Below are 23,228 nucleotides of genomic sequence, written 5' to 3'. Positions count from 1 at the left end.
TAATATTTATTTTTATTATAGGTTAATCTGCTGGTTATTTTCTTGATGAGTTCATTTTCTCTTTGGTTTGTAAAGTGTAAGAAAACGGCGAGAAATGCTCTCTACGTTTACCATGACACTTTCAGATAGATTATTTTGTTTGACTAATGATCAAAACTATTCAGTTAACTGTAATTTACACAAGTAAAAGCCACAAATTGTCACATTTGAGAAGCTGAAATCCTAATACTTCTGGCATTGTTGCATAAATAATCACTTAAACAACTGATCAATTATCATAACAGTCACTTTTTTTGAACATTTGACTCATTGTAGCTCAAATTGTACATAATGTTGGGTAGTTAAAGTTTGTACTATGCATTGTATTTTAAAAGACCTCCGTCTGTTTTCTGTGTAAAATCTTAATTTAAAATACAGCTGTCAGATAAATGTAGTGGAGTAAAAACTACAATATATTCTTCTCAAATGTAGCTGAGTAAAAGTATAAAGTGTCATGAAAAGGAAGTGTAAGCACCTTAGTTACATTCTACCAGTGAAGGCACCACTGAACAGGAAGCGCGGACGATGATGGATGTGTTGGCCGTCTCACTGTAGAAAGGAGATGGTGGGTAGGCTTGCTTAATTCCTGACATGAAATATTACCTGCACCTCTCAACAGAGCAAACCTGCTTGGATGGTGGGAGAGATAGCATCCATCCTTTCAGTATAAGAAACAAACAAACAAACAAAAGCTCCAAGACCCCTGACCCGACACAGGAAGTACAACTGATAAGTTAGTACCAATTTCTCCCTCTTCTCTGGCTTCTCTCTCTTTTCTTTGAATAGCATTTCTCTGCCTTTGGCCCGAGTTTCACCTTGCTATGCCTGTGCCCTTCTATTAAAGGTGGTAATGGCTGCCAACTTCCCTCAGGCCTTCTTTTTAATATTTGTCACTCATGAAAGAAAGAGGGGGGTAGGGAGGTGATAAATCTTACTTTTGCCAGCTAAGGGCTTCTATCTCCCAAACAGAATAAAATCCAGTCCAAAACACTGCTGTGCGCATTAGGAAGCTGTGGGTTTAAGCCTTGTCCACCATGATCAAACCAGGATTTATGAAGCATCATAACTCCTGACAACATCCAGCGGCTTATTAATTTTATATATTTCTGTCCATTCCCTGATATTTCCAGCCTTGACAGTCACTCAAGATAAGCCAAAAGCGTTCTGACAGGATGGAGTGTGTATATATTTTTCACTGTTCTGCTGCTCCCCTCCACTTGAACAGGTTTAGTAGAAACCTTGGGACTGCTCTGGTGTGATTTGTCTCTGGTTTTTGTCTTCACTTGCAACCTTCCCATTTGTAAGGGCCCTTAAATCAACCTTGTACTCTGCTGAGCCATGAGGGCAGGCCAGACAGAGGCACACAGGAAGGGTGTGAGGAAGATTTGTGTGCACTCTATGTGTGTGCGTGCATGTATGTCTCAATGTATGTTTGCGCACACAGAGACAGAAGGAGAGAGGGAGAGATGGTGGTGAATGGCTCCTCAGGAGTATCACACGTGTGGTTAAATTTTAATCAAAACACTCACTAATCACCATTTACAGGCCGTCTATATAAAGGCCTGTTCTCCGATATGAGAGGGCAACATGCTGATAGGGTTTAATTTAACTAGAGTCTGGGTTGGAGGCTTGATTTAATGTGGCCTACAAGAAAAGTGAGCAGGAAGGAGAAGTGGAGAGAGAGAGAAATGGTACTTCTTTATGCAATGATCACATAAGTTCACATCAATAAAGCCCTGACCCATTACCAGAAACACTACATGAAATAGGAGGGGCTCTCCGCGAGCGCAGACTGCTCCTCAGCATAAAGACAGAACAGGCTCTGACTCTCCTGCTGGCTGCTTCACTTCTCTGACACACCATGCAGACACAGAACAGGATCCCAACAGGCTGCTCCAAGATAACACTCTTAACCTCTAGAACCCTGATTTCCTCTTAATTTTCCTGAAGTATCTTATATTTATGGAGACGTTTGTGTGAACTGTGTTGCAGTGTCACATTTTGCATCTCTTTGTTTGAGCTACAGAATTTTAGCCACCTCTTTGAAGCTGTTGGCTTAACAGCTGCACCATTACATCCAATAAAACACTATCTTGGAAATGATCTTCACCAAAATTAGGCCTGAAGCATCTGGCATCTTTGAGTAACTTCATATTTCAGCTTTACTTCAGTATAGCTCTTTTAATCTGCGCTACACAGCCTCACCAAAGGATGTCATTTTGGAGGTTTTTAAAAACTTACAGTTTGATGTCAGTGTCATCCTTTATCTAATTTTTCTTAGTGCAGTAAGTCAGTAATCTGTGGTGAATTCAAGGTTCTCTGAAATGTGGGAGACTAGTGATATATTTTAGATTTGATTACCCATTGAAATTATGATGAGATAAGCAAGAAAAGCAATACGTTTGTTTAAAAAAGTGTAGAGTGTTGTGTAGAATTGTGTCCTTTTGCAGGATGATATCAAGGGAATTCTTGAAGACACATTTTCATAGTTTTTATAAATAACACTAAACATAGAAAATGTATTGAATGACATATCTCCCCAGTGTAACATCATTATGTTATTTCTGTTGGCCACTGAACAGCTCTAGTGAAACAGCTGGAGGTTAACTACCTTGCTCAGAGCTCTCCACTGGGTCTCCTGAGGGCCCAAGGCTCAGATGCTACTGTTATTTTGTACCCAGAACAACCTCTTCCATTTTCACTTCTCTTACAGCTGTCTACACTCTGGCTATGACCCCGAGCAAGCTACCTAGCCACAGTGGCTCTCACACCCGACTAGTGTGTGTCTCAGACCCTAGAATGCACAGCCACAGCCACGGTGACTGAAGCACGCAGCAGTGAGGAGGCAGGCAGGATGTAATCTCGAGGAGCTGTTGATACAGGGAAATACACAGGGTTTGGGTCAAAGGGATTAAAATGGTGGAGGTGCTGGTTGTAAGAAGGAGAGGGGCTGTGAAATAGTGGTGGGAGCAGCGGGCGAGCCACCCCATAACAGAGAGGAGTGGGGAGATTACAGGGAAAATGGCGCAAGGGGGATTGCTGTGAGGAGAGGGGAAGAAGTGACTCCAAATGGCATTGGAACATAGCATTAGTAGCCACTATTCAACAGTATACAGGCTTAGTGAGCTCAGGGCATCAGGAAGGATGGTCAGCAGTAATGCAGTGGCCAGGTGATGCTTGGTTTCTATAGGTGGTGAGTGTAAGGAAGATGGGAAAAAGAAAGCTGAAATATTCATAACCCCACTTGAAGATTTCCTCTCAGCTACTCGGTCACCCTCTGACTGCGACTGTCTAAATACTGTCAACGCCAAAAAAAAAAAAAAGAAAAAGAAAAAGAAAACCTAATCATAAACAAAGGAGGCCGACTCTTCTGAGGCACACTGAGTGAGGAGTTTTTAACTGAGCCCTTGATGCCTGTGCAAACCTCACATGTTTTGGACAGAGTTCCATCAACAAAACATGTCTATCACTTACCTCTGAAAAAGGGAGAGATACAGAACTGAAACCTAACTTGCATGGACCCAAATACTGTACTAAGAGCTTCCATTTCACAGTCTGTGGGAGAGCAGGGTTCAAAAATCTTACATCAACTTTTTTTTTCAATCCTGCTTTCCAAGGGCTCAGATTCCAGCTACATTTCACATTGAATAGACTTGTGTTTCCAGCAGTCTAGCCCTCTTCTAGTATGCTGGCTAGTGGAGCGATGACAGATTGGTTTCTACTCACTGCACGGGGGAGCACAATGGAGTGGCTTTGACAGAGTTAAGAGAAACAGTGCATCAGTGCCCCCCCCCCCATTTCCCTTTGCTGTACGCACACACACACTTCTCTCTCTCTCTCTCTCTCTCTCTCTCTCTCCCCTTTTCTTCTTTCTTTCTCTCTCTCTCTTCCCTCGAGCTTTGAGAATGGATGGCCCTGTCTGACCCGGACGACACTGATGTCTAGTCCTCTACACTACTGTACCTACAGGACGCCTGCCTGCTCGCCCACCGCTCTGTTCACTCTCTCTCACACAGACACACAGTAAGTGCACAGGAATAGGGGCACCCATCTTTGTCACCCAGCGCAGACAGGCAGAGGTCAGTAGAGCTCAGGCACTAAAGCAACTTAGAGGAGGTAGGATTTAGCTCATAAGCAGCCAATATCATGGTAATGGTGAGGACAAGTCTTAGGAGCTTTAAGAATACAAAAACAACCCTGTTACTTAAATGTAACTTACAGTACTATAATTAAAATCAGGAAAAAATCCAAAGACGACTGCCATGGCCTTCTGAAGGAACCCATTTGACTGCTGTCTGATTCAGAGCCCTATCAGCAGCAGTCCCTAGGAATTACATCTGTATTAAATGATTCCACATCTCAGAATGTTCCACACTCCTTTGGGAGTAGTGCTTCCTGTATAGAGTGATGTGAAAAGTAAGGACATGGTATTGACTGGTGAACATTTGTGCAGGAGACCAGTGTTTGTGTCCATCACAGGCAAATAATTCATGTTTACCTTTTTTAAACTCCTGCCACAACCCTCAGTAACCATGACCATGTGTTTTTCTGTCTGTCCCTGAACCTTTCCATAGACTTAACCGGGTCTCTCAGGTGTCTAATCACAGCTATACCTTACTTTTCTTTTTGTCTCCTTCTCTAATTTATCTGAAACCTAAACTCAAGGCAGATGCCAGTACACAGTACTAATGCAATAACAGTACTTTCATTTTCTCACATTTCAAACCTATATACTTTATTAAACATTATTAGACAAGAGTCTAACATCGGCTATTGGTCAAGGACAGGATGCAACCTTAGCCTTCATTGTACTGTAAAAATCAGGCATTAAATGTGTTCAGTCATCCACCCCTGCCTTTTCCTTTGGAATTGTTGTTTTGGTACCATGCTACTACAGCCTTATCACATCCTGACCCATACTGATCAATCAAGATCAATACACGATGAAACATGTTTCAACCATGTTACTAGCATGATTATTCACATTTCCAAATGCACCTTTAAAGCTCATTGTTGAACCCCCCTCGGTCATTCATGCCCTTACTCATGGTACATTGAAAAAAAAGATTTGTTGGATTTACTTCATTGTAATGTGTACATTGGTCCCACACAATGATAATGTGTAAAACCAATAATATTCTTTAGGGGTTAACTTGTTTGAATTATGTTAACAGAGGAAATATGAATGAATTGCGTTGCATATACTAGCATAATTACTGTAAATCCAAAGACCCGGTGAGTCCTTTTTTCAGTGGCCTTTAAGAGGGGTAGAATAGCTAAGATCGCTTGACCAGATCACATGATAAAACAAGCCACAGATAAGGCTGTAGTGCTAGAGGTGGCTTGCCGTGGTGTTCCTCCCTGTGCTGCAATGAGAAAAAAAAAACTGCGATATCACACTGATACGGTGCTTGGAAGACAATGGGGCTATGTATTTTTTTCCACACAGGTGGATGAACAATCAATAAAATGGATTAGCTGCAAAGCTATGTATAAAGGTTATCGCCGAGCTCTCTGCATGAACACAGCGGCGACCCTACAAAATAAGTTTGTAATGTGTTGAGCCATTTCTTCAGAGAAAATCTGATTATGTTTAGGCCAACCTAAAAATTGATTTGCAGGGGTATACATTATCAAGGGAAAAATAGACCCAGCACAGCTAGACTGTGTAGGGGTTGAATGGAATGCTATTCTTTACAACAACACTACTGCACACAACACAACACAACACAACAGTGAGTGTAAGTGTTGTATGTTTTTCTTTCAAAGATGCATCAGTGTTTTTCTTCCACTGTCATGTTCTCTTTTCTTTCTCAGTGGGATTTCTTTTCATACTACGATCATCTCCTCGCTCCTTCAGTGCATGAGACTCTCACCTAGGTTCGGTTTCACTTGTTTAGTTCCACTCTGCAGTCCTGTGTCAACCCTCAGAGAGACTTTAACGTGTGGTTTTCCATCACGCTGATTGACGATCTAAACATCCCTCCACACCAGTGATTCGTCTGTCTCTCCTGCTCATTCTTTCTCTCTCTCTTTCTCTCTCACACACACACACACACACACACACACACACACACACACACACACTGTCACCACCCTCAAGCCTGTTAAAACAACGCCAACCCCCCACCCCCCTCCAAAAAAGCTGCATGGATGTGCAGAAAGGCCTCTCTCTCCAGCTCTTACCTTTTGTTTCTGATTATCCCTTTTTCTCAACCTGCTTCTGGATCTTGTGCTTGTGTGTGTGTGTGGTGGTGGTGGTGGTGGTGGTGGGGGGGGTGTTGCTGACCAATGGCATCCAACAGCAGGGCTTTATCCTGAAGCACACTGACAATGCTTTTCACACCTACTTACCACAGCAGAGATGGGGGCATTGGGCTGGATCATACCCAGGCCTAAAAGCAGGCTAAGGGCTTTTAGAAGACACCCAGAGAATGGACTCTTTAATTACTGACTCAAGATCCTACAGTCGATTAAAAAACCTCACAGAGACTTATTTTCATATCCGCAGAAAATTTTCAATGAATATAAAAACAGTCATTGATTATACCGTTAAAGAATGGGAAGTTATGAAGGGAAATATAAAGTACATAACTTGCAGCGATTAATGTAATAAAATGTGATCTTTTTGCTCCCATCGGTACTGCACACATCCAAAACATCCTGCAAGTATTAAAAAGCAGCTCCTCAAAATCCCCTTAATCAGTTCAGTGACAGAAATGCACTTAGCTTATATAACATGCGGATGTAGTGCAGATATGTATGGATGAAAATGTGACAAAAATAATACAAATTTAAAAAAACAATGGCTACTCTATGTACCTTTGATGCCCGTGCACTTGCAGTATTTTGAGCACAAGTGACTTTATGTGCATCTTCACTCTCAGACACACAATCAGCTCTCCTGCATGATCAATGCCAAAGCATTTCTCATCATTGATTATACAATTACAGAGACGTTAAATCTGTGACACACTCTCATGTAGAAGCATTAACCGATGCAGCAGGCAGTGGAGCTGGAAAGAAGAAGCTTCTTCTTTGCTCACATTTTTTTCTTTCTTTTTCTAAAAACATGGTGCTTAAAGCGAGCTCAGTGTAGTCCAGGTACTTCACTCAGATGATTATAATGCCATGAGGGTGCAATACATCACTCTTATTAGCCACACTGGAGCACAATGGTATCATAATTAATGGTCGCAGCAGGATTGAACGCTGCCCTGACATGGAAAAGTGGGCCTACTTAAGCTCTACAAGGCATTTAAATATGCAGAGTGAATGGCACAACCCAAACCCTCCTGCTCTAAGGACAGCCCACACTCATTAGCCTGACACCCTTCGTGGCATTGATACAAGGACGAACGGCTATACTGACACACACACACACACACACACAACACAAATCATAAGCACATACACAGCTATATAATGCTACATGATGATAATCAAAAAGAATCTTGTCCCTCATCAGTGCCCATCACTTCTTTTACATCTTCTCCCTGTATTGTTGTTTTTGTCTCAAGGCTTAGTCGACACTGAATGCAAATGGACATATATGTGTCAGCAGCCATTCTGTGAATTTTCGGTAATGGTGTTTGGTCTGTATGTGTGTGTGGATGTGTTTGCAGTGAGTGTGGGTGCTGTGGCAGAGTGTGGTATCTGGTGCCTGTGCTATATTGTCTAGCACAGGGAAACTGCCTGCACGGCAGGAGAACAATGAACATAAAAGGCTGTCGGAGGAAGCGTCTGGAGCTGACGTCTTTCACATGGCTCTGAATGGAGCAGCAGCAAAGTGTGTGCATGTGTGTGTGTGCGCATGTAGTTTATATGCTTACGAGTGAGACGGAAAGAAAACGCCCTCTTGAATATGTTTGTAGACCGGGACAGGAGAAAATAATAAGAGTGTGTTCCCATCTTAGTCATGTGTACTGAAGTGTGTGTGCTTGTATGTGCATGAATGCCTTCTAAATACATGTGTGGGATGGTTAAGTCCTCTCAGATCGCTGTATGATTTGGATTTGGCTGTCCTTAACCCACCACACAGTATCCTCCACCTCCTCCTCTCCTCTCCACAAAGCCAGCTTTACAACTTCCCCTCAGTTGCTAATGTGGAAGCTTCAGCTAGAAGATGCCACTCAACAAATGCCAAATGCCTAAACCAGCCGCTCCTCTCCACCCGGCTCACTCCAGCCTGACCACACTGAGTTATCGCGTGGCTCAGCGCAATCAATTATTGTTGCAGTGGAATCATTAATAATTTCCTAATGAAAACGATTCTGTTGATCTCTGTTGTCTTTTAATTAAACATAATTAGTCAGCTGCTCTGAGCTGCGGTTGGGACTCCTTTAGGGTACAATTGTTTTAATGCACTGATAATGAAATTTTTACATTGTGTCAGTTGTTTAGTTATTATTCAGTCACACTATTTTGCTATGTTCCCAGATAACAGATAATAACCCTCGCACCTCCTGTTCATTTTAAAAGAGGAGGGCTGAAGTGAACAATTGAAAGTTGAACTGTAAGAGTCCTTTCCTCTCACAGTTTAATGCTGCATGCTGCCAGGGAGCAGTGCAGGAAGAAGTGCAGGTTTATGTCTTCATTTGTGGTAGGGGAAAAAAACAACAACTTAAAATGTCTTTGTTTTTGCAAGTCTGCATTTATTTTTTAAAAGCTAAAACAGACACTACATCTGTTCAGGCAGCTCATGCTAGTTCATCTAATGCCTCAGAGGTCTGCGGCTCTGTAGCAGTGGACAAAGCAAATGAAGGCCTACAAAGAGGATCTGATTGTGATGACTTAGAGAATATGAAATACTACAAAGAGGCAGCGAGTTTGCTAATTCGGCACTGCATGAGCTTATGTAAAACGGCCCAGTTACATTGGTCAATTTCTGCACGCACAATGGGCTAAGTTGCTCTGGAGACTCACTGGACATGCTGTATCTGAATGTGGTCGGGCTTAAGAGGCTTACAGTTAAAAAATTTAGGTGACCTCGGACTAATGCCACATAATGTGGTCACATTGAGTGTGTATAGTTTCAATGGGTTCAGATATCAGGTGACAACGTGGTAGCCACAATGAAGGCTCACACTGGGAATGAACTGAGACATATATGGTACTATAGAAGTGGCACTTCTCATTTCTTTAACTGTGCACTTAGACAGTCAACACATCCAATTTAACAAAGCCTAAAAACAACATTGAGATGAACTAACAAGTATTAAAACAGATAATGGGGCCATACCACTGCACTGGATGACATGGTCCTTTGTTACTATGAACATGGGCGCTCAGTCCTACATGCACTGTCTTGCTACTGTAAATATTAAATGTGTATTAATCTGTTGCTGAAACTAGTTACAAAAAAATGCACAATTTGCTCCTGTTTGAGCTGCATTTTGTTAAAACTACAGTGGCCGGATGTTTTTTTTAATATTATTTATCACTTAAAAAAAAGGACTGAATGGGCTTGGGTCTGAGGGCCACAGACACCGGAGAGAAGCTCACAATAAGAAAACTAACACCTGTCTCATCCATGAACAGAACTCCATTGGTAACTTAATCAACTGGGATATGTGAGACAACAAATCAAACTAGGGCAGATTTTTTTCTTCTTCGAATCTCTTTTACTTTCCAGCTGTATTGTTTATCAATCTGTTGTTTATCGGGACATAAAATTCTCCTCTTTCTGTATCTCTGGGTCCCTGTCTGTCATTCTCTCTCTCTCTCCTCTCTTTGCTTAGTCTCCAGCCTTACTGTAACATATAATTACTCTACAGACTTGCTGCCTGTTTCTATAACTTCAGCGCTTCAAAGAAACTGTCAAACTGTGGAGGAGAGCATTGTGGGAGTTCCAGGTGGATTTCTCGATAATGAGTTAGCGCAGTAGTAGAGTTGAGAGTTTTAGTAATGGCTGGCTGCTAAGGCTCTTCCTGGGAGTTTAATGTAAAACAAACAGGGCCATGCTGACAGCCTGGGGAAAACAGATATTGCACTTTTCTTGCTTCCACTTCAGGGCTCTTGCTGCATCTCATTTTATGAAAGGGGATATTCAAAAAAGAATTTATATTCATGAAATTGTTCTGTGAATCATAATTTGAGATGTTTAAATGCCTCAGACATTGCTCATGGTCTTTGACTTTCAATGTTTTAAATGTTTCTGTCTTTCTGTCCATCTAGATAAAATCATACAGACAGGGGAAGCGACTACAAATTGTCAGGGAAGACATAGTTTTGCTGGCAACAGGAACTGTAGAATCCCAAAAACAGGCAGAAAAAAAAATCTATATTTGACACTAGAGTTAGCTTGTCTTGGTACTGATGACCAGGGGCGCCCTGTGGGGGACCTGACGACACCACCCTGCTGCTTGTTACACACTCCAGTGCATGTATTATACATAACACACAACTCTCAGAGGAATCATTTTGCTGAATCCTGTCCTTGCTCCCTCTCCACATATTTCCCTTACCTCCTGAATGGCAAGAAAGAGGATGAGCAGTTGTACAAAATGTAATGCAGAAATCAGCACTCCCAACAGTAAGCTACAGCCACTCAAACCAATCACCAGTCCTTACTTAGAGATACTCCCCCAGAGATTCACACTGGCAAGCATCCAAAGTGAATTGCTTCTATCTTTGCAAGCAGCCATAAAGAAAGCCGAGACCACTGAAACGTGAGCCAAAACATATTCTGCAAACATACTGTGTATTGAGATATTCACTGTTTTCCATAAGTAACGTATCTTAGGGACCAATGAAGCAGCCGACGGAGGGGAAACAGCACATGGGTGAAGATATAAACAATCTGGGGCTCGGCTTTTCAAGGTGGGAAGAAAGTTCGTGTTGGAGCCTTGAGTCAATCCACGCGAGTGGCCACATGATAACACAGTTCCAGAGCTACCTCAAAACTGCTGCGAAAAAGACCAAATTCGACATTCAACTGGACAAAGATTTGACATTTTCATCATGCTGACGTTCAGTTTCAATGTCACCTCCAGAGGGTGCACACACATGCAGATTGGAATATTTAACAGGAGGCGACAAAGAAGAATGAGCAGTATAAATCGTGTCTGGACGCGAGAGTCAAACAGCTCAGCAGCATCAAACACTTTACCACTTTCTGAACTCAGTCCAAGTCCCTCTAAAAAGTTGCCAGGAGCAAAATGTGGAACAATTTTGGTTAGAGAGCACAGAAATGTGGACACCCAACCAATTTGTCCTAAGCTCTGTGGTAAAGTTGCTCCAAAGCTGCTGGAACTACACAGGCTGAGGTTGCTGTACCATGTGGTATCACAGGACTAGCAAATCCTTTTATTTTTATAGAGCCATTTGTTTCGAAGTCCAAAGTTTTCATGATGCAAAAACTTGAGACAGATTTTTTTGGCATTATCATTTAATGAAATTAAAAATTGTATAACAAAATTAACTGGTGTCTGATGTATGGAGCTTCTTCAGCTCAGTGACTGTCTCACAGCTACTGTACTATGAAGTGATAAGAGATCAATTATGTCTACTCTAACATTTAAATTAATTCTTTGTATTCAACATTCCCTCTGTTATCACTAATCATCAGTTGGCAAGCACGAGCTGATTCTTGTGGAGGATTTAGAGTAATGAACTTAGAGTAGTAGAGTACAACACAGAACAACTCTCACAAGGGGACGTCTGGAGATGTTATTGTGCCTAAATAGGGTCAAACTGGGGGCGACAAACAAAGGACTGTCAGCGATACACAGCTGAGGTGATGATGCTTTGTAGTGTGTGTGTGCTGTGTGTGATGCTATCTTGAGGATACATGTATGAAGAGTGACAGAGGAAATTCTCCAGACTTGTTTTTGCCTCCACCTCTTTTTGTTTCATAAAGTCAGTCTCTGAGCAAAAAGATTAGAAGATTTTAAAGAAGTGCATAATCTTCTTTAACAGCTTATCAAAACTATAATGATTTGCTGATAAAGAGCACAAAGTTAAGTAGCCGGTTAAGAGGATAACTCCCCAGTGCAGTCTAGTGATTAGTAGATGAGAATTGGGAGACCGAAAATCCGGGTTGCAAATCCCACTCCTGCCATTTATTCACTTTGAGGGAGAAGAATCTCCATTTCAGCTTTGGGGGTATTGTCACGGGGTAATCATTTTTGAAAAGTGACAAATGGAGCCCTTTTCCTTCAACCTTTGGAATCCAAAATGCATCTTTATTTATGCATTTATTTTGCTGTGTCTCTCTGGCTAACACCCATTAAGACCCAATTATAGCAGCAGAAGTCTTGTGCTTTCATGAGAAGTGAAGCTACAGAGTGTAGTGCCAGGGCTGTATAGAGTTTAAGCAACCAGAGTCTCTCTGCAGATCCACTGTGGATTGTTTCAATGAAGGTTTTCTCTGGGCACAGTGCAGCCGACTGAGAAGTTTATCTTTATGACAGTGGGCCTTTTTTTGGTTTTGCTCTTAAGGTCAAATTCTGAAAAATGACATGGATTTTATGACAGATATGCAATATTCTTCCTCACTTATTTACATAAATCAATTTCTAATGGTTTTTGTATGAATAGGTCTGATTTATTAACGATATGCGGCTGCTGAGTGAGAGAACAAATAAAGCAAAATGAAGCTAACCCATCTCCACCTGTGCTTTGCTCACTATCTACTCTGCGATAGGGATCCACTTAGTATAAAAGAGAAAAGGGGGCATTAATTACTTTGTGAAATCTGAAGACCATTAACTTTGTGTGTCAAGTGGTGTTTCTCAGTCCCTAATCAGAGTTTTAGTCATATCAATTACTCTTTGGATAAGAAAAACAGATATGGTGAGGGACTATGTGCACATCTTTTTGTGTGTCCTTGTAGCTTTGTACATGCAATTATTTGTGTGTGTTTGTGACTTTGAGGAACAAGGAGAGCGGGAAAGTGGAGAAAAAGTAAAGACAGAGAGACAGACAGGAGTGGAGTGGATGGAGAATTGTCGGTGTCTTTGCGGTGGTGGTGTGGCATGGTGTGTTACGCTGCAGAGAGATAACAGAATGCCAGCATTGCTTGCTTACCTTTGCTGTACACCACACAGTTGTTTTTGTTGTCTTCCGCTCCCTGCCAAGTCACATCCAGCAGCCACCTGGGGCCAGCGCTCAGCACTACCGGGACTGTGCTCTTCGTCTTCTGGACGGAGACAGATAACAAACACTAATCATTTGCTTATTTTGGTGATTAAAGAAACATTAATAACCACTGAGTTACGCTCTTCTGCTGCTCTGAATGGCCATAAACAGACAATTTCAGAAACTATATGCCATGCAGCCCAAGTCCACCCAATCCTATTTTTTCTACACTGCTGAGATTTGAAAATCAGGGCAGGTTTTTTGTGTGTGTATATGTGTGTGTGTGTGTGTGTGTGTGTGTGTGCTGGCCTAGACAAAGGCTGCAGTAGTGGTTGCAGTGGTGACAAATGGGTGCAAGAGCCTGCACTGTATCATAAAAGAGGAATTATCATCCAGCATTGAATGATTCAGCATCAGATCTCTTAGATTAACAAGAACATCTCAGGTGTCTGGGAAATACAAAAAAATGAAAGGAACAAAAACGGCCAGTGACTTTCAGAGAGAAGGAATCGAGTGTTCAGGGGTGAACTTTGGGCACATTGTGCTGTGCTATCGCCAGGATCTCACTATTTCCTGAAACAACCAGGGAAGAATTTAAAGAATCAGTATCAATTTCAAAGGGCAATTGAGGTTGGAGTTTTTATAATATGCTGGAAAATTATTCTGAATGTGTAAGGTCATTTTTCTTCTTGGTCAGAGGTCAAATGTGTACTTTTATTTCTCAGGAAAAAAAGTAATAAAACAGGGAGATAGAGTACAACAGCCACCATAATGGATTCACATGGTGCAGTGTCACCAGATTTGCTTGCTCTATTCATTCTCACATGGTATTCTATTTTGTTTTATTTCATTTTCTGTTCTTCTTCTTTTGCTTCTTGCAGAATGCTGTGTTGGTGGCGTTGTGTGTTTGGGGGGGAGGCAGCAGCATCTCAGGCAGCCAGGTACAGTAGCCTATTACTCAAAGGCAAAATGTCAGTCTTTCAAGGCCATTACTTTTGAACCCCGGGGCTCTCCTTCATTAGGATGTTACAGAAATAGTTCAGCTGAGAAAAACGGGTTGGGGTGCAATCTCAACATTTTATTTCGTTTTCGAGGCAGGCAGCGACAGGACACTGTCCATCTGCCTAATGCAACAGAAAAATACTAGTCGTCTCCTGTGCTTTTCACTTCTGTCTCCCCCGCAAAAGGCAACAACCTTCAAGGATAAATGCAAATGTCACTTGAGCATGTTAAAGGTCTGAATTGGCACAGATATGCACAAGAGATGAGCACTGAGCTCCGGCAGTGTGCCTACATGCCCCCTCCTCCTCCTCCCCCACCCACCCATTTCTCTTTCCGTGAACTCCATCTAGTCGGAGGCTGGAGGACACAGATTTTTTTTATAGAGTATTATTTACAAATAGCAAAAACATCTCTGAGAGATGATAGGAATCTGTTTGGATGTTGTCTGCAAAAGTAAGAAAACATTGCACACATAGACAGTGTCTGGCATCTTATCCCAGCCTGGCAGCACATGAGAGGCAGAGGACCTCTGTAATTTAAGTCATCCGCAATTTCACATTTCAAATTAGCCTCACAATAAAGTCTATGGCTAACCTGAAAATCTCACACCCCTGTCAAAGGAGCAGAGCAGACCGGCCGATTGTTGCCAGGACAACTATCTGAAATGGGAATCAGATTAACCCTTTCTTAGATCTCCAGTCTGGAGCCATCTCTTATTCAGCAGCAAGAGGCCTCTCTGCCTTCCCTCTGAGCCCTGTGGAAATTCATGGTATTCCATTTGCTCTTAATGTAGCCTACAGGGACAAAATACCACACTGACTGGATGTCTTACCAGTGTACGAAATTAGAAGAAATGTGTTAGAAATAACCAGGGTAATCATAATTAGTAGTTATTGCTTTAGTGAAACTTCTTAACCTCTGACTGAAATACATAGATGAAATCTATTATTTGGATTTCATTGTCAATTATTACTTTTTCTTTGCTCTTTTTGATGGAAACGGAGCAACAACAAAACATGACAGCCTCTCACAGCAAATTTACCTTATATATCTAAAGTGACAATAGTGGCCTATGTGCTATGAAAGCATGCTGCATGTACCAGCCGTCACAAAGACAAAGAAACGTACAAGAGCCGCTACACATGACATATTCAGGATTAAGACATGATGGCATCACTACAGGGAGGAGCATCTGCAATTGAAAACATTTGTACAGCTGGATCAGTTGGCCTGAGTGGCTGGGACCAGAAGAAATGCAGATTGACAGGCAGAAAATTACAATTTCTCTGGAGCGAGGACGCATATGATGAACTGGTTTTACAGAAACAAACTCCCCAGCCTAACAATCATACAGCCAGGGGATGTGACGCATGGAAGATCTTTCCTGTCCAAAGCAACACACTGAGTGGAGACTGCAAAATATGCTGACCCCAGCTGCAGCCACAAAAAAATATATATACATTTGAATGTATACAAGTGGCTACTGTTAACATGTTTCATGTCATCTTTATGATGGGAAAAATGCAGAAAAGCTGAAAATACTCCTGTTTTTTTAGTCCTGTTTATCACAGGTTTATTGCAGAAATTTGTAATAGATATTCAACTCAACTGATATTAAATAACAAGTAAAAATGTGTTTCATTTATAGAGATAGTGTTTAATATCAGTTTACAGTCTATCATCTCTGTCAGAGCCTGTTAAAACCCCTCTGGCCTTCCTCTCTGTGTAGTGTGTTATGGTTTATCCACCCTCTGCCTTCACTCCAGTGGTTTCAATACTCTCTCAGTATTTTTATTTATTTATTTTCTCTCTGAGCTCTGTTACCGCTCCTTGTGTAACAGATACAGTGACCAAAACAGTGTAGTCAGCGAGGAAGTGATTACAAACTGATGCTCCAAATTCGCTATAAAATGAAAATCAATATTTCCACAAGTTGCTGCAACATAAAAGATAACCTTCATTGATTTTTCAAGACTTAGACCTCTGTGATAAAATCTAATATAAATTTTCAGCCACATGGATTTGGATCAGAGTGGAGCAGGGGCTGAACGATAAGTTCCATGCACATCTCTCAGACTTGGATTTTCCCCCCCTCCTCTTTCCATTTTCCAAGGCAGGGCTGTACTATTTATAATTGGCCTTGTGTGAGCAAAAGCTTCTATCAGGAATCTGTTCTAATTTTTATTACTGAGAAGCTAAAGCCTGTTCCAGATAATTTGGAAATTTCAGGGGGAATTGTGATAGAGCTGATGGCACAGCCGGACTGACTCCAGAAAGGAGCTAACCTGTAATAGCCTCCGTGGCTGCGCTGATTAAATGTTGCCATAGATGAAAGACCTGCCATCACCGCAATAAATTAACCAATCACACAAATCCCAAGTCGCTGCTAATCCCTCCTTGATACCATGATCCTCTGATCAGCTGAAGGAGGTGAAGAAGAAAGTGGCTTGTGACACTCAGCCTTCTTCGAACTCCCTGCTTCCCTGTGTAAACAACAAGCTAATGATATCACCGCTGACCATTTCATTACCAGTGGCTACTCTTAACCTGCTTCATGGTCAGGGCAGGTGAAATCGATGCAAACTTTGGTGGGAATGAATATTTCTTCCCCCTTCCACCAAGGTCAGTGACTGGCACTGTATCCATTTTGATCCCATAGCTGCAGGATTTAGACAACTGAAAGATCAAACCCACTCTATCTCAAGGCATTCATTGGCTTTCAACACCTACTTGGTATGAAGGAGTGCCATTTTGAAACAAAAACACCAGTTGGAATATTTGAGTCAATGATGGTATAAAAATCTTTTCAATATTGTCCGCTTTCTCCTTTTTTCCCTCAATAAAACAAGTTTTTTTCACCTGAATTACTGAATCCACTTCACTTTTTCTCCCCTAAATCACATTTGACCCGGTGGCCATCCTAGCAACATGTCAGTACAGTACCATGCCCTGTTCAGACAATGCTAGCAGTATAAACATAACAAAAAACAAGCTTACATATGGGTTATGTCAAGTTTATATGTTCTCTGTTTCTAACATGGGAGTGAGGATAAAGGATTTGTACCTGTTTTACCAGTCAGTTTACAGCAGACAGCACGCTCACACCTTGATAACGTCCACTGCAATTAGTTGTTCACTGCGATGAAACAAATTGCATGTGGTCAACTGGAAATTTCATTAAGGGAGATTTTCCTCTAGCCCTCGTTATCGCTCTGTGTATTAATATTTTCTTAGCCTCAAGGATGGATGGGTTGCAAGGGTCTTCTTTGTTGAATAAAATGGCCAAAGCTAACCTCTCATTCTGTGTTCTCCCACTACTACCCATGCTGGGAAAAGCTGTGCTTAGTTAGATGCTGCATATTTTTTTTATTATGCCCTGAAATAAGTATTTTCTGTCAACATCCTACATAAAGTGGAAAAAACCTCCATTCCCCAAGTCTGCTTTTGTGTCATTTTTTCCCTCTTCTAAATGGCAACGGTTACATCTGGTGAAATGGAAAGATACCTACATATTGCTTTCATTTCTTTTTCCTCCCCCCCTACTCTAAAGCTATAGCATCTGCTATTGGGAGGCTAAATAACAGAAATATGCAGGAATTGCACACTAATTCCCTTTAGAGATAGATCTTGGCTGGTGCCCTGTCATAAATCAGAGAATTTCGATATGAAATGAGGCAAGCTGCTCTAATCATTTCTGCATTTCAAATTGGATCACTGGCTCAATCGCTTGGCTTTTAAACTGCTTGCCTAAGAGCAAATGTGAGGTGGGAGATAATTCAGCTGAAATCTCTGCCTGCTCTGTGCGGCAGTTAGTTTACTGCTTGAGTGCAAGAGAATGCTTTTTTCTTCCCTTAGCCCATCTTTCTCTTTTCAACTTTGTTAAATTGACTTTTCATTTTAAAATCGATTAAATTGAGAGAGTCACTGCTGTTCCTGGAATCTTTAAAGGGACACCCATCACTGTACGCATGTGCCTTTATTTGGCTGCTGCTATCATGGCGGCGCTACGGGGAATAAATATTTTCTCATTTAAATCACCTTTTATCCTGCTGACTGGAGTATAAGCATCAAAGTTCATGTGCTGCATTACCTATTACTTATTTCACTCCACTGAAATGTTCACAGTGGTTGTATTTAATATGGCCGGCATTGCACGGTTACTGTATGTTCAGTTGCTTAAGACATAACACAGCGGTAATAAGACAGATTAATCACTGGCTTCTCTGGATTTAGATTTAGGAGCAATCTTACATTATTAATATCGTGTAATTTTTCTTTTCTGAGCTGCTTAGTACATCAGGGAGGAGATGAGTGAATAATAGAAATTCAGAGGGTGTTGGGAGTCAGTCCACGCTCCATTCTGGGAGACCTTCAGGCAAAGGGTGCTCCAACTCTAAAGCCAAACAGTTTAGTGTAAGCTGTACGTACCCTGAAGACAAGCAACCCTCTTACTCCACCCCTGCCTCCTTTCGTTTCCTTTCCTCACCTCTTTTACTTTTTTAAAATTTCTTTTAACTTCATCTCCCCCCAACTTTCTTCTTATCACCTCTGTCATCTCTCCTTTCCTTTCTTTTATATGTATAAATTACCTGCACCACTCTCTACTGATCCAGTCAAAACACCTACATGATTCACCTTTGCTTCCTTCCCACCATCTCTAGCCCTTCAGCATCAGACTACAATATCTCCAGCCTTCTTTGGAGGGGGGGAATGTTTAATTCAACTTTACAAGTAAATGTGTGTGCACTGCACTGACTATGTATAATGTATATGTCCTGTGAACTATTTGAAGTTGTAAACAAGAGAAAGTTGAATTTGTAATGCATTTGCTGGTGGATTTAATCATGTCTTGGAGGTAAAGCGCACATGTACTTTTTGTGTCTGGCTTTGGTCAGGGGACAGAACAGCCCAGAAGAGCCCGTTTGAATTGCTCAAAATTTCCCATTTGAATTCAATTGGGAAGAACTTGTTTGATCTTTTGCATGTAAGTTAGGGCTGATTCCCCAAGCAGCAAGAAGCTGTGTGAGGGAACATAATAGGGAACCTGGAGCCAGTAATGCTCACCTGTATGGATATTACCATGGCCCCTGGGGTTCAAGGTGGCAGGTGGCATATTCTCTGGACTGATCCATGCTTTCTCTGTCGGGAATAAACATGTGGATAGGGGATTTCTTCAAAGAGGAGAAAAGGGAACTCAGGAGTCAATCAGTCAATAGGGTCACAACAAATCCCTGCTCTCATAACTGCACATGGAAGACTAGGATCAGTCAGAGGCAGTAAATAAAGACAAACAATAAAATAGTAGGCATGATGCTTGAATAAAGCCCCTGACTTTAGATAAACCTCTGTGCAGCCCTTTAGGTACTGGATTTTAATATTCTTTTGAACTCCCCTCTCTTCTCTGGCGCAGTTATGAATTTCTACTATCTAATATACTATGTTGTATTTCAGGAGACTCTCTCATTCTATGCAACCAATCTTACCTCCTGATTGAAAAACTGAGCTCAGGCCATATCTGGGTGTATAGATACATAATTACAATAATCATGGTAGAAAAAAAAACCTGAGGCACAGAACAAAGAGTAGAAAGACTTGAAATGCATCACAAGTGTAGCTGTTCTAATGACAAACACATCGAACAAAGGTATCTCTGATTTGCATACCTCCCGATCAGCTACATATTGCCACAGTGTTCAATAGTTTGATCTTTGCATGCACTTCAGAGAAATGGGGTCTCACTAAATCCATCGTAAAAGACCAACAATATTTACACCAAGTTAAGTAAATAAGATAAAGATGGTGAACTTGGGCCTCACTAAATGCATTAGACGTGAACTCTCTTATCAGGGGCTCAGCACATGCACTGTTAAAAAACGGGTTTTCAGTGCTGGTAATGGTCTTTGTTACCCAATTAGTTTGCTGATGACCCCATGGTATAATATTCCTGCTTTGACAGGCTCATACACATTCTTTTAAAGAGGCGCTGCTGGACCACCATGGAGCAAATGGACACTGCCCAGACATCCATCTCCTCCAGCACCTATCAGCTTTCTTATCTTCAGTGCTAACCTTTATTATTTGGCCAGAAGACTTGAATTTTTCTGCTTGGTTATTCATCCATCCAGAGTGATTTTGACGTGGCTTTGTCTTCGGTAGGCACCGAGCCAACTAGGCTGTGGATCAGAGGGCTAAGGCCAGGACAGGGGACAGTGAGGACTTATCAAGGTCTACCAGCAGGGGGGGGTTGCCTCCCTGTAGGGTGGCTGTCCTTCTTTCTCCGAAGGAGGTGAAGCAAGCAAATTCCCTGTGCTTCTCCACTTCGCTCACCAATGAAACCAAGAGAAAAAGAGCAGAAAAAACTGTACAATTTCTAAGCAGTTCTGTTCCTGTAAATAATAAATGATTTTGCAGATGTTTAAGAGTCTAATGTCCCTCATTTTCTAACAAGAAGCTCAAACTTGAAATCTTAAAACTTCCTGATAGGGACATGATAAAAACAACTGCTTATTATTTCTACAATCACAACTGAGGGATTGGTCAGCCAGCTACACCATCCACTCACTTTGTGCTGAAATACCAAGAGCACTATCAGGGTCTTGCAAATGGAAACAATCGAGGATTATCTCCACCACTTCTGAAGAAAGTTGTTTGAACGTATCATGAGTAGCAGCCCTGACAGTGACAGATGGCAAAGCAGCTGGCACCACTCAACTTTGTTTCACTTTTCCTTCTTTTTGCTTCTTCTTCTTTTTCCTCTTTGCGCCTTTGCTGCAATAGAGGTCTGTTGTGTATTGAAGTGTTGGATAAGCATTCATTTGGGAAGACATATTGTGCACTGTAAAACAAGGCAGTACGTGTGAAACAGGGACTTCTGAGCTTAACTATTGTTGGCTGTTGTGCTGATATTCTATAAAGACAGAAACCTAGCTTTGCTTATTTGTTGACTCCTTTAAAACAAGGCATATTACAGCCAAAGGAGCGTCTCCCCGCATCTGATACAAGCAATCATTCAAATTCATAAAACTCTGAGACAAGTGTGTAAGTGATAGTGTGTGGCTTCAGTTTCAGTGTTATGCCATCCCAAATGGAGCAACTGTTCATGAATGTTAATGTTCATATCAAGCTGTTTGTGTGTTTGCGATGTGCAGAAACCATAAGCCTGGAGATAGAACATCTCTTCAGCGTGACGGTTTGCCATCCAGACTGTGTTGCTCCCTGATGGGCCACTGGCAGACAGCAAATGCCCAGAGAGCTGAGAGGAAGAAGAACACCCAGCTCACCCCGGAGCCCTGCGGGTGTGAAGAGTGGCCCCCCAGGACCTTGAGCCTCAGTGGGGCCTTCAGTCATCACTGGTCCTTCTCTGCTGCTGCTGAATGGTGTGTGAACACACAAGTGGAAGCCGACAGCTGCTTTTCTGTCTGTTACATTTACAATATACTGTATAGTTAGTAGAATGGCTACATCTGTACTGTCTGGATTTTCAGCACTTTAAATTAAAGTTGTAGGGGCTTAAACTTTTGCAACAAATACAAAACTTCCACATGGATAAATCCCAGTCAAATACAGTGTTACTTTATGATGCAAACCAGGAAGAGAACAGAGGTGGAAGAGGTATTCAGGTCTTTACCTGTGTAAAAGTTCAGCGGTGTCTACTTCATTTAAAATCATAATATCAGCTAAAGGTACTACAATTAAAATTCATATATATAAATTTAATTCTCTCTGCCCTGACTGACATAGTCAAAAGCTTCTTACACATAAATGCCTCAGTACAAATAGAATGATATATATAATTTCGTAACTTTCAAGGAACACTTTTAAACCTACTGAATATTTTGACAGTTTTCTGATTTGCACACTTAAGTCACATTATTAGTTAAGGCCCATTGTTAATGCAGGATTTTTACTTGTAATGTTGAATTTTTGCAGAGTGGTATTGCTATATTTATTTGAGAGAAGGATGTGAGGATCGAGAGTGCAAAGACAAAGTGTGTTATAGACTCTGTAAAGCCCCTCAGGTAAATTTGTGATTTGTAATATTAGGTTACAGAAATAAAACTGATTTAACCTGAATGCATTTCCAACCACTGGTTGTTAAATTGTTTGATAATGATGTATCAACTACCTTAAATACCCTTGAGTAGTTTAAACTATATGATTATGTTGCATTTTTAAGAAATCTAAATTTACTCTTTAATTAAAATCTTAATTTGAAAAGAAAACTAGTAGGTACAGCTGTCTAATATATGTACAGTAGTACGGTCCCTGTGAAATGTAACAGAGTAGAACTGACAGGCCTTTGTAAAGGATGTTGTTAGTATTTAGTTTATTTATCCATTTTCAGGAGATAAAGAGAGAGGCTTTGATCCTTGTGATATGACCAACGTTATTAAGAAGAAGTATGGCTTTAATTCTGAGAAAATACTGTCACTGTCATAAGTTTCAGTACCACTTACTGTACTGTAGTTAATATTTTAACTTGTCTTATTAGACAACTAAATAATCATAGATAAAAATCCTATGCCTACAGTACTATTCAAAATTTGAATGGTCTAATATTCTTTGTAAAACTTCAAAACCAAAACTGCAAATGATCCCCATCTTTGTCTTTATCATTTGATCTAGTCATGTTATCCTTGGCTTGTGTTGGGAAACATGCAGCCATTACAGGGAGCTGAGCACAAAGCAAATCAGTGAGTCCTGCTCTGCTTATCAGGGGACCTGCCATATCAGTTTGGGTAGTAATGCTGTGATGTACAGACAGCAAAATGTCAAGTTCACTTGTAGATCAAGTCAACCACGCATTATCTCTCAAACAGTGGAGCTTGGCTGTGGCTGTAATAGCTCTGACTAGCTGACTGACTGAGTGCTTCACAGCTAATGCATGGAGCTGTGGGCGGCAGTGAGTTCAAGCCATGCATACAGAAACTCTGAAAGTGTAGGCTTGGAAAAAAATAAATAACAATAACAACAATGGCTGTGTGTTTCTTTCGCCACAGTCTAACACTCATTCTCCATCCGACTCACAAACAGGCGTCAGGGCCGCCACAACAGAACGAGCTTGGATGTTTCCCCCCTTTAATGTAAGAACATGAAAACCATCGATA

General features: G+C 41.3%; 1 protein-coding gene across 3 annotated transcripts in view; it reads right to left on the bottom strand.

The window, feature by feature from the left end:
- zfpm2a (zinc finger protein, FOG family member 2a) overlaps positions 1–23,228 on the bottom strand; it is a 113,944-nt gene that overhangs the window by 30,007 nt on the left and 60,709 nt on the right. For 2 of the 3 annotated variants that reach the window (XM_020611608.1, XM_020611606.1), the window contains one exon: positions 13,069–13,180. In XM_020611608.1, the coding sequence (XP_020467264.1) occupies positions 13,069–13,180 (112 nt within the window). The remainder of the gene's footprint in view (positions 1–13,068; positions 13,181–23,228) is intronic. The other variant, XM_020611607.1, reaches the window with a different exon arrangement.

Source organism: Monopterus albus, unplaced genomic scaffold, assembly GCF_001952655.1.
Source record: "Monopterus albus unplaced genomic scaffold, M_albus_1.0 scaffold116.1, whole genome shotgun sequence".
NCBI lineage: Eukaryota > Metazoa > Chordata > Actinopteri > Synbranchiformes > Synbranchidae > Monopterus > Monopterus albus.
Note: the sequence above shows the minus strand (reverse complement) of the source record. Positions and strands in the feature narration are given on the sequence as shown.